Raw genomic sequence first — 12,073 nt, 5'->3', positions numbered from 1 at the left:
TTCTTCAGCTGGTATGGCTCCTACTCATTAGAAATGAGACTGTGTTTGTTTTTTTGTTTTCAGTATTTTGGGTTTTTTTGGTTTTTAGCTGATCCTACAATTAAATATTTGTGGGTTTAATTTAGTGAGATCTCTGGGAGCATAGCCTTAAGTTGTACAGGGTAACTTCCCTCATTGGAAAGCTTTAGGGATGCCAGTACTCTTTGGCCAGTGCCCTTGGGTTTCTTGTTGAATACTGACTTGTGGGGTTTATAAACTGCACCTTGAGCGTTTAATGAAACTACAAAGTGCAGAGAAATAACAACTGGACGGTTGCATTTGAAGAAGGATTTTTTTTTTCTTTGCAATTTGTCTTTGTTGTGGTTTAAATCCCAGACAGCAGTCAAGGCCCAGGCAGCCCCTTCCTCACTCCCCCACCAGTAGGGTTGAGGAGAGAACTGGAAGAATAAAAGCTACATAATTAATGAGTTCAAAGAGTTTAATAATGAAAGCAAAATTACACACACATAATAATAAAATAAGAATTAAGAACAAGGCAAAGAATTAATTCACTGCTTCCTATCAGCTGGCAGGCATCCCCAGCAGAGCAAGGCCCCATCACACTTGAGAAGACACTTCTCAATGACTTGAGAAGACAGACCCTATCAATGGAAATGTCCCCCCGGCTCCTTCCTCCTTCTTCCCCTCACTGACTGACTGACTTATACACTGACTGTGATGCCACATGGTCTGGAATATCCCTTTGATCAGATGGGGGTCACCTGTCCTGGCTGTGTTCCCTCCCAACCTCCCAGCCTCTTTGCTAGTGTGCCGAGTGAAAAGCAGAAAAAGCCTGGGCTCTGTGCAATCCCTGTTCAGCAATAAGAAAGCCAGTACAAATCCAAAACATAGTTGCATACTAGTCACTATGGAGAAAATTCTACCCCAGGCAAAACCAGCCCAGTTCTTTTCAATTTTAACACCTACCTGATGAAAGAGCAAGAAAAGAGATCTGACTTGCTACAAATGAAAACCATATTGAATGCAACAAAGTCTGCTCCTCAGCTGTATAAGGTAAAAATCTAAAGGGATTAGTGTAGCTCGCTTACCCTCTGTGGGTAAAGCTAAATCTTGTCTATGCCAAGTCATGGGTAAATATTTCTGAATGGTCCTTTGTAGGATTGTCTTCTTTTAAGATTATTCGTTTTGCTGACTACAATGTGTATAGATACAAAATGGATGGAATGTTTCTTTACAAAGGTGATAAGGAAACTTTGCTGTCAGCCACACTGGCACATCTACTTGGGACCGAAGCCCCTCTGTGGCGGTGGCCCCAGGGAGGTGATGGATGCCCTGCTTGGCTCCCTGCACACCCCACACAGTCAGACCACTTTCCTTACTGCCTTCAGATTTCCCAGAGCAGAGTCTCAGGGTCCTTAAAACAATGTAATCATTGTGCAACAATAGAATAACACCTCAGGCTGGAGGAGGAGGGACCCCGACAAAGGGTCCCTGTGCTTTTATACCCTCACAGTCTGTGCATGGGTACATCTGGGGCCTCTTGGCTCCTGCTGTATTTCCGAGTGTCCCTCACCTGGCTGTGCCACAGGTCTCTTGTGGCCTTTGTTGTACAAAGGGCTGGCACCAGTTCATGGCCTTTTGCTGCTGGCTGTGCCACCTAGAGCTCAGCTACACCCTGAGCTATTTGCGCTGAGTGTATTCCTCAGCAGTTCTCCCTTTGATTAAATGGAGCATACCTGCTAGTATATTAAAATGAAAAAAAAGAAAAGTTTTAAGGCATTGAAACACTGCCCTTTCATACAGCATTACTACAAGGAAGAAATATAATAGAATGAAGGCTAACACAATTGCCATAGGGCACAAATGATTATCAGTATGAAATCACATACATTTCAATAAACAAAGGCAGTAATGTTTGGTGGCTGCAAATTACATAGTTCTGTTATTAGTTGGTATTCTACCTTCTGTTGGTTAAATGATTCCTGCACTTCTTATGCTAATTAGTCCACATACTCAGTCTTTCTGGCTTTTTGAGTTGGTGGGTTTTTTGGGTTGGTGGTCTGTGGTGTTTGCCATATCTCCTTGCCAGAATTGCCTTTTACTCCAACAACGCAGTTGGAGTTGATTCAACCCAGTTGCTGAGTTTGCTTTGTTAGTTTCTTCCTTATCTAAGAAGTTCTGCCATATGTCATTGTGGTCTATGAATTCTGCATTCTTTGTGTCCACGGTCAGTAGTACATTACTCTCTCCAAGCTTTAACCTTTTCTAGGAGCTGAGGTCACTGAGGCACATCAAGCCCTAAACTTTAATAAGGCAAATCTACCAACAAGTAATTTATCTTTCTAAATACCTGGACATCACAGATAGTCTGTTCATGGCTAGAAAGAGAAGTAGGTCTGTGGTTACCCTTCTAACTCTGGAGCTCAGTCTGGTACTTGAGAACTTTTGTCAAGCTGGGCAGCCATTTGGGATTCTTTTTGTGGTGACATAAATTCCTGCAGCTGCCCATATTTTCTGTACTTGTCTTGCTGTTGCCTCTCCCTCTGTGAGCTTTATCATGAAGCCATCTACCTAGAGCCTACATAGTATGTCAGAACTGGCTTTCCCCCAATTGATCATATTCTATCAAAACCATCAGCCCGCCCCACCCCTCTGAAACAAACCAGTTGCGGTAAAATATTCAGCCATACGTAATATTTGTAAAGGAGGTTTAGTTTCATTTTTCCTATAGCTCATGGAGATGCATCTTACAAACAGCCATTTTTGTCCTAGTGACATTAAAGATTTTTATGGAAAAAGTTATATGTGAGTATTTGTTTTTTCTTTGCAGGTCACTGATGAGCTGTTGGAAAAAATAGCATCAAGAAGCCAGAATATTACTGAAATCAATATTTCTGATTGCCGCAATGTATCTGATACAGGAGTATGCATATTAGCAATTAAATGTCCTGGGCTCTTAAGATATACCGCCTACAGGTGTAAACAGCTTTCTGACACCTCTATTATTGCAGTTGCCTCTCAGTGTCCTCTTCTTCAGAAAGTGCATGTGGGCAATCAAGACAGACTCACTGATGAAGGCCTGAAGCAGGTAACCACCCATTCCACAGACTCCTTCTGAAAACTTAGCATATTTCAGTTTAGCGAGAAGAAGAAGGTACCCTTTCATAGGATTTAATAAAAATGATGAAAAATCTTCTATTTTAAAAGTTGGTGTATGGAGACTTTTTTTTGGTACAATAAATGCTGTTTTCTAGAGACTGCATCTACTTTTTTATTCTTTTTAATACCCAGGGATTGAATGATCACTTTTGTAGTTAAATGTGCGGTTTGACATCCTGTACTTCACTTCTGTTGGATTCAATTTTCCTGAGCTTGGTTGCTATTCAAAACCTGTGTTTAAGTAACTTGTTTTTGCTTCATGAATGTTGAAGGTGACTAAGATCTTTATTTGTTGGATGTGCAAGGAGCTTTCATCAACTCTCAGAGAGTGTTAAAGGAGCATTTAGGAGTTAGAGCAAATCAAATAAGCTGTTGAGATAAAGGCATTGTTAACTGCCTGTACACACAGTAAATAACTTAGTTCTTATGTGGTGCTGATAGCTCCATTAGGTTGACTGTAGTTAGCAACTTTATTTTGTTATGTGTGTAATTAGAGTCTTTCTAGTTTGCATACAGTGTTTCAAAGCCTGAAAAGAAAGATAATTTTTAATGGGGGGGTGGAGAAGCAGAAAAAAATCTTTACTCCCATCTCTTCATTTCAGTCAAATTCTGTTGTTGTTTTTTTCACTTTGATTTCATTAATTGCAGCTCGGCTCAAAGTGCAGGGAATTGAAAGACATACATTTTGGGCAATGTTACAAGATCTCAGATGAAGGAATGATCATTATAGCTAAAGGCTGTTTGAAGCTGCAAAGAATATATATGCAAGAAAACAAATTAGTAAGTACATATCATGATTTTGTTCTTCCCAAGGCGTTTTTTGATTGTCAAAGCTTTCTCTTGCTCTTCATCTTTTAAAAGTTTTCTTTAGAATGGCTGTTTTTTGTAAGTGGATTGCTTAAAAATGTTTCTGGCTGTGAAAATTGCAGTTTTGCAGAGATGGCACAGAAGATGATGCAAAATATAAGTTAAGCTAAATGTATTACCTTCTTGTTTTTAACGTGATATTTAATGAGTAATTGTTTGGGAGGTGTGTGGTTTGTATAGGAAAACAGTTCATATGGAATGTTTATTTTGTTTCTACAAGTGCAGTAAAAAATGCAAACAGCTAGAAGATTTTTGGAGCTTGGGTTCTTCATTACAAGTGATACACTCTGATAATATTTTGTTGAAATATGTCACTTTCTCATCAGGATGGAGTAGTGTGCCTATGCTAGTAGAGGGAGTAACAAAGCAATGTTGTGTCCTAATTCTAAGCAGTCTCTGAAATGATGGTTTCTAATGTAGATAGAGTGGCTTGCAAATGGTATAGCAGAACACTGACTTAAGGTTTTTCTAAGTTTCATTTTATTTTGAAACATTTATTTCTTGCAAGAAAGTAAAACTTGCTTGCAGTTGAATTTTCAACTGTTAGCTAACATTGTGGTTATAACCTTTGTTTCAAAAGGGCTGAATTGGAAAAAATAAATTGTGTTTGTAAGAAAACAGCATACCTTGTATTAAAGAATCATTTTATATTTAGCTTCAAAAATACAAAGAAATTGTAATGCTCAAGATTTTTTTTTAATATAAACCATTCTCAAATCAACAAAGAAGGAAAAAGGTAGCCAGTTATTGGTTTTGATCAGAACTATAGAAAGTTGAAAAATAGGAGATAGAGACCTAAACTAATTTGTCTGTAGTTTAAATGCAGAAAAAGGGCATGCCCCTCCTCTTGTATTGAAACACAATCTTGAATATGGTCAAAGTTAGTCCTTCTTACCTTAATACATAAAAACCTTTAAATATTAAAAGAAAAAATAAATGATCTGAGAAGTCTGGAAGGAAAAACATCTTCCTTCCTTCCTTCTCTGGAAAGAGAAAGGTGGGTTAATTAAAATTAATTAACCCACCTTTTTTAATTAATTAACCCTGTCTTTGAAAGGAAGAGGAAAACCTTCAAGATTTACATAGTTGCATGTAACAGATGGCTTAATTGTAATTAAGAAAGTAGTGTGTTTAAATGTCTGCATAAGTACTTGATCACTGAAAAATTTGGAGGCAAGCTATTAACTTAGCTTTCCTTGTCAATGCATCTTAGAGTTCTCATCACTGAAGTTTTTATTATCTTTATCATGTGAAAGGTAACCTAAGAAGTTGTTATTGCAGTTATTAGCACTTAAAGACTTTGTGGTTTTAGTATCTGAAATACCATCGAAGTTCCTAGTTGAAATGGAATATAGGAAGTATTTTAATCCTTTTTGAGGCAGTCGTGAAATGTGCTTTTAACTTGCACTCTACTTGGTTGCTTCATTGTTGAAAACATTACACTGATTTTTAATTGCGAATAAGACAAAAATATTTGCTGTCAAATAAATAGGAGATTTCTCTTAATTTTGCCCCTTCTGGTAATTTGTCTAGTGACTTACCAAAAATGAATTTTTGCCTAGTGTTTCAAGAATTTACTTTCTTTTTTTAGTATCTAATTGTACTTAAATTCCTGCCCATCTTTAATTTTTCAGGGGGAAGAAAAAGTCATGGGGTAAACTTGGTATAGCTCTGTAAAATTAAAATTCAGATTCATAGATCTTCATATGTATAAATGAAATAAGTTTTGAAGCTGTTATGAACTCCAGGGTGTTGAATCCTTAGAATAAAATAACTCTTGAACAATGCCATTAGATGACGAAGCTGAAGAAGCTGCTGTGCTTTTCCTTTGCTAGGGACAGGAGACTTTAAGGTCTTGCTGGCAGTGTAGTTTTATATGATGAACCAAGACAACTTTTAAGAAGTTCTTCTGCAATTGTAAAATAGAAACTTTTACATGCCAAAATAAAAAATAAAGGGATTGTTTAGTTGTGGAATTGCCTTTAAAGGGAGTCATGGTTGGCAAATGGTTTGTCAAGTTCTGTGTGTTACTTTTCTCCCTTCTAAAAAATCTCATTAATATTTGGTGTGGCACATATTACTTCCTGCTCCACTGGTGAAGAAGGTGGTTTGGGAAGATATGTGTTGGTGTGTGTGTGTATTTTCAGAATGAATAAGTATTCATTCTCTGAAATCAAAATATTTTGTGGCAAGAAAAGTGTACTTGACGTACAAGGGCTTGGTCTGTGTATTTAAAGTTCGTACATTGTCAGTATGCTGAGGACTGAGGACTCCTATCCTCCCCTTCTAAGCAACTGCTGTAGCATCCATGTAAATAAAATAAATAGTCTTCTAGTTTGCATTTTCTTGTTTATTCCTTTCTCAGAGTACTTAAAATCATATGTGTGACTCTTACAGGCAATTTCTGTTAATTTCAAAATGTGTAGTGCATTACAGATAGTACATGATGGTTGAGTTTTCATATAGGCTTGTCTCACACTAATGGATTTTACACTTCAAAAACACATCTAGGCAGAGGCAACCATCAGCTAAATAATGCCTTTGTGAGTGTTACTTTGCAGTAAAATGTGTATGGATCAGGCAGCACAGTTCAATTGCTTCGTCTGTTGCTAAGTAACTCTGTTATCAGACTGCTGGGCAGAAGCAGAGAAAGGAGAATTTATGTTCTGATTGTTGAATATGCTAGACATTTCACAGAAAAATAGACCCTTTCCTGTCTTGGGAGTGCTGATTGTGTCATGGTAATAAGCAAAAGCTGCAATTAATAAATGGGACAAAGGACGTAGGAGGAAAAAGTTAATGTTGCATGGCTAACTTAACAACAGAAGGCTGTTGTTATTTGCATAACTTCTCAGGATTTGTATCTCTCCAAAACATGTTTATTTATCCTCTGTCCTTTGAATGACAGAAAATTATATGCTGAGCCTCTTCTCTGAAACATACTGGCTGAATTGGGAACCTAGTGAAAAAAAAACCAAACAAAAAACCCCAACTTTGTAGGACTAAAGATGTGTGCCACTGTGTTGTCTCTCTTGATCTGCCCCCAAGCAGTCTGATGAACTGAACAATTGAATAATCTCACAGAATTTCAGTGTAAATGGAAAAGAACAGATTATAGCTCTGTCCAGACAAAACTAGAAAACTTCTTAATTCCTTGTCTGAATTTAGTTGAACTTCTTATTTTATGGTTGTGACTGGTATGGTGTGCTGTAACTTCTGTGTTTGCATCATGTGAGTGTTCAATGTGAATGAAGCTGGTGGAAGATGGATGGGTTAATTTAATTATTATCTTTGTACCAGTTGCTCTTTTGAACTTTTCCACCTGACACAAAGAGTACCTAGCTTTGGTGCAAAGCCAGTGCACTGTTGCACACTAACGTGTAGTATTCTAACTGAGACACAGATTGGGTGGTATTTCACCTGAATGGCTTTTATTGCAATAGAAGGGTGAAGTCCTAAAATATTTTAAAGGTTTTGTGAGATGCAGAACTCAGTTACTGCAATGCACCCAAATGAAAGGGTTATCTCCAGAAGCTTTTGTACAAGCTGTCTCTTTTCCTTTTTTCAAATAGAGGAGATCTAGATTTAGGAGCTCAATGTAGAGCTGGAGAAAACCCTTCTCCACTTAACTAAATTGATTTTGTACACCGATTTATTTTTTAATTACTTTTCCTTAGCTGGGTAACTTAATGGCTATAATTATGATACAGTTGTTGATGAAACTTAACCAGGTGGTTGTTACAAGTTAATTCCTTCCTATTCCACCTAGTGTCTGTGGATTTTTTGTGGTGAACTAGATATGGGTAATGAGAGAGACCTTTTAAAGATAAAGCAAGGTCGAGTTTTAGATACTGTAAGAAGAGAATGTCAATATTCCTAGTTCTATAATTTGTTCCCTTGCTGTCTTTTCTCTTTTACAAGCTCATTTAAGAGTGGATGAGCTAGTATAGTAGCTGCTATGGCAGCATTTCTCCTTTCCAATAAAATGAGGTTGTGAAGTGGATCCTTAAAGGCAAATAATATGTTTGATGGTTCCCAAATATGTCCATTAAGACAGTTAGAATATAACTTGACTGTGTTTCTATTTCTTTGTTAGACTCTTGAGTCTTCAAGTACAAGATGACCAAGTTTTGGCCCAGTTTGCAATATAGTTGATATGTGATGACACTGTTTAGGTACATATTTTACAGGTGACTATTTAGCAGTTTTTTAAGGTGGGTATTCTGTAAGTGTTCTGCTTACCTTTGCAGTTTGCAGCAGACAAGTGTTTAAATTCAAGTTAACTGTGGTGCTATGTTTGATAGAAACTACAATGCCTAAGATAGGTGAAAAATATGCTTTAGTTTCAGTAAATAATTAAGGTAGACTAAACAGAATATTACAGTTTTGTCACACAATTAAACAGTTAACATATACTTTTACAGCATTGACTAGAATCAACTTAGTATAAAATGCATGATAAAAAATAAATGTAATTATCATATTTTCTGAATAAAAAGTATTGTGTAAGCTGATAAATTTATTTTTGTCTTTTAATGATATTCCCCTCCCCAGTTCTGTTTTTACTTTGGGAACCATTTCCCTTCGTGCTTCGTACTTCTCATCTACAAAACACTTACTTCCTCATTGTACCTTGTGTCACAAACATTGAGAGGAAAGAGTATTTTGCTTTGAGTTTAGCCCAAGCAAATTGCTTTAGGAAGAAAGTATTATAAGGCATATAACCTGTCAAATGAAAGAAATGTTTTGGGAAAAATATTCCAAAAAAATGTAATTTCCCTGTCCTTTTTGCATCCCCCACAATATATTCCATATGCTATTTCTCTTCTTACATGCAGTTGCTTAAAACTGTTCTTCTACTTGAAGAAATTTCAGAAAAAAACGTTGATTTCCTATGTTTCTACAGGCATACTTTCCCAAAATACTTTTGAACCACTTTATATCATTATCTGAGGTTTTGAAAGTTACTATAGTTGTTCCAGACTTTCCCCTTCAATTAGTATTTTTACAATTAAACCCCCATATTCAGAAGGACCCCATTTCTGGTTTTCTTTGCAGACACAGGCACCTCCTTCTCCTTCAGACGTGACTTAGGTTTTCCTGCAGCAGAATCTCAGACACTGGATTATAAAAATAACAGGTTTAATAGAGATACAGCATCAGGTCAGTGAAGGCTGAGTACTTTCAAAGAGACCCAGAACAAAAAAAACCCCAGGCAATTATACCCTTATGACTTATGCCTCCACCTCTCACACACTCTTCTCATGCCTTGATCTAATGGTGATTTTTGGTTTGTGGTCTTCTAGCACTTTCCTGGTTTCTTTCTCCATGTCCACCACACAGGCAGGCCCTTGATTTCTTGTCTCATTGAGTTACAGTTTCTGCTGACAACTGTAGCCTCCTTATTTTCTGGTTTTTTTCAGGTGCACCTGCACACTGGCAGAGGATGGAAAGCTAAAAAACCACTAGTCTTAATATAATAAACATTGCCTAGCAACAACCAAAACATCACTATGTTATCAATATTCTTGTCATACTAAAACTAAAACACAGCACTGTACCAGTTCCTAGGAAGATGACTAAGCAAATTAGTTTATCTGGCTGAAAGCATCTCTAGGTCTAAGTTCACAGCTTCTGGCCTAAGGCTTCACCAAATCCAGCTACTGATGCTAAGCAAGCAACACACTGAATCTCACAGCTTTGTAACTTCATGTAGCTCATCCTACTCAGGACTTGTTTATGCTGAATAACTAGCATCTCTCAATAACTAGTTACTTGCTAAAAGTTTATATGCATATTCAGGAAGACTATGGAGTCATGCAATGGTTTGGGTTGGAAGGGACCTTAAAGAGGTCTGGTCCCTACCCCACTACTACTACACCAGTAGGCCAGGTAGCTCAAAGCCCCATGCAACCTGTCACCTTCCAGGCATGGGGCAGCATTTCTGGATAACCTGTGAGGTCCAGTGCCTCACACCCCCACACTAAAGGACTCTGTACATACTGAGATGGATTTCTTTCTTATGTACACTGTATATCATAGCTTCGGATAATGATGTTTCATCTTCTGTCAAATACTAGAGATTTCTGAAGCAAAACCTTGTGCAGATGGCATGCTGGTAGTACGCACTAGTAATGATGAATTTCCTCTTGTATTTTAGTTTCTCAAACAGTTTACATACACACCAGAACCACCTAATGGACCATAAAAATAAGGTTCAGCATTTTAAGAAAGTATTTAACAGCTATACTGATACTAAGATGAGGTGTAGGAAGTCATGCTTTCATAAGAACTACTTGAGACATCTGGTAGTAAAAATGCTGTGGAAAAGTTTGTCTTTTGACAAGCTCTTCTGAAACATTTACTTTATTAATTTTTTTAGCAACATAAAATGATTCAGTCAGTTTCTTAGAAACCTAACTTACAGAACCTTATTCCTTAGAGTTCAGGTTTTTTTTTTGTCTTTTGTCTTTTTTTGATCCATCTGTTGCATTTTGTCCTGGGCAGTTTCTCTAATACTATTCCTGCAGGTGAAATGTTTATGCCAAGTTTCACGTTAACAGAAGGGAAAAAGACAAAACTTGTGTACATGTGCATAAATCAGCTACATGTGTCTTCTGTAAAGGCATTATAACCACAGTGCAGACTTCAATTTTCAATATAACTTTCTGTAAATACTGTCAGTAAACACAGTGAGGTGTTGTCACCCTTAGGTGGCGGCATTGGCTTTGTAGTGGTGACGAGCTCCCGGCCCGAGCCATGGGGAATTGCCACTGCATGGCAGATAATTTCTGAGTATTGTGCTAGTTCCACAGACCCTGTGTTCCCCTCAGCTGCCAGGATTGCTATCAGAGTAATTCTTAAGTGTCTCAATAAGGTCAGCTGTATGGTTTCACCACTTTCTGCTTCTTTTCTATTGTTTCTTTTTAGACCGGTACTGCATTTTGATGTTGTGAGTTTGCTTGGCATGTACAATGTGTGTGTACACATTTAAAAGCCACAAACAGCTGGAGTTGTAATCTGTATTGCTGAATTAATTATACTTCTTGACTACTTTCAGATCACCTGTGGTTGATTTATGACTGTACCTACTCTACTGTTTAAAAAACTTCCGGTTTTGTTATTGGTATAAAATTAGGCATTATGCCACTTGAAGCATTTCTTTGGGCTGTAATTTACTATTTTTAATAAACATTTTATGTATAAAAGTGTGTAGTACATACGCTGTAGATTAATACAAAGACAAAGAAGGGAGTGATGGAATGAAAGTGTGGAAAAGTGGCTGGTACAAGACTTTATTCTACTGTTTGGTCAGCATTATAAGGTGATTTTTCATTTGATACTTGCAGATGATGTATTTAGCATATAATTTTAATAAAGGTTAAATGCATTTATTTATACATTCAAATGACATCTTTTTATGCCTGTGCATTAATGGCTTGCATGCTAGTGTTGTACATTAAACTTAGGAAAAATTGTAACAAATAATGTTCTCAGTGTTGAAGCTTATGATATTGAAAGTCCACATGGATGGAAATAATGCAAAAATCCTAAATGGAATATACAAGAAAATTTCAGGAAGTTGTGACTTTTAAATTTTGAGTTGGAATATAGGCACTTCTGCTTTTTTGTTTCTTTTGTGTGTTTTTTTTGGCTGTTTTTGTTGTTGAATAAGTTATTTGAGCTTTTAAGTAAAAACTTGATGACCAGGAATTGGTTGCGGGATATGGAGCCTTTTCAGTTGTTTGAAATATCCATATTTAGTTGTCCTTTGGGATCACTGCTATTACAATACTTTAGTCACAAACCAAAATCCATGATATTAGAGTGAAAAATTCTTCCACTGAAATTTAGGCTGCTAGATATTAAACTTACCTAAATGGACCTGAAATTTCTGTAGTTTGTTTGTTTTCTTGTTGGGGTTTTTGTTCATTTGTTTTAATCTGGTGGTATCTTGTGCCAAAGAGAGCACTGGCAAACTCCAGATTAATCACTTGTAGGTTCTTCATCTGTTAAGTTGGTATCTTGACTCATGTTGTACTTTGTA

At 36.9% G+C, this 12,073-nt stretch overlaps 1 protein-coding gene across 1 annotated transcript in view; it reads left to right on the top strand.

The window, feature by feature from the left end:
- Nucleotides 1–12,073, top strand: part of FBXL17 (F-box and leucine rich repeat protein 17) — a 279,024-nt gene that overhangs the window by 14,905 nt on the left and 252,046 nt on the right. Inside the window, exons 3-4 of the mRNA XM_041395888.1 lie at nt 2,831–3,088; nt 3,808–3,939. Coding sequence (XP_041251822.1) covers nt 2,831–3,088; nt 3,808–3,939 — 390 coding nt within the window. The remainder of the gene's footprint in view (nt 1–2,830; nt 3,089–3,807; nt 3,940–12,073) is intronic.

Source organism: Onychostruthus taczanowskii, unplaced genomic scaffold, assembly GCF_017590055.1.
Source record: "Onychostruthus taczanowskii isolate IOZ18803 unplaced genomic scaffold, ASM1759005v1 scaffold120, whole genome shotgun sequence".
NCBI lineage: Eukaryota > Metazoa > Chordata > Aves > Passeriformes > Passeridae > Onychostruthus > Onychostruthus taczanowskii.
The sequence above is the reverse complement of the archived record's forward strand: the minus strand, read 5'-3'. Positions and strand labels throughout refer to the sequence as shown.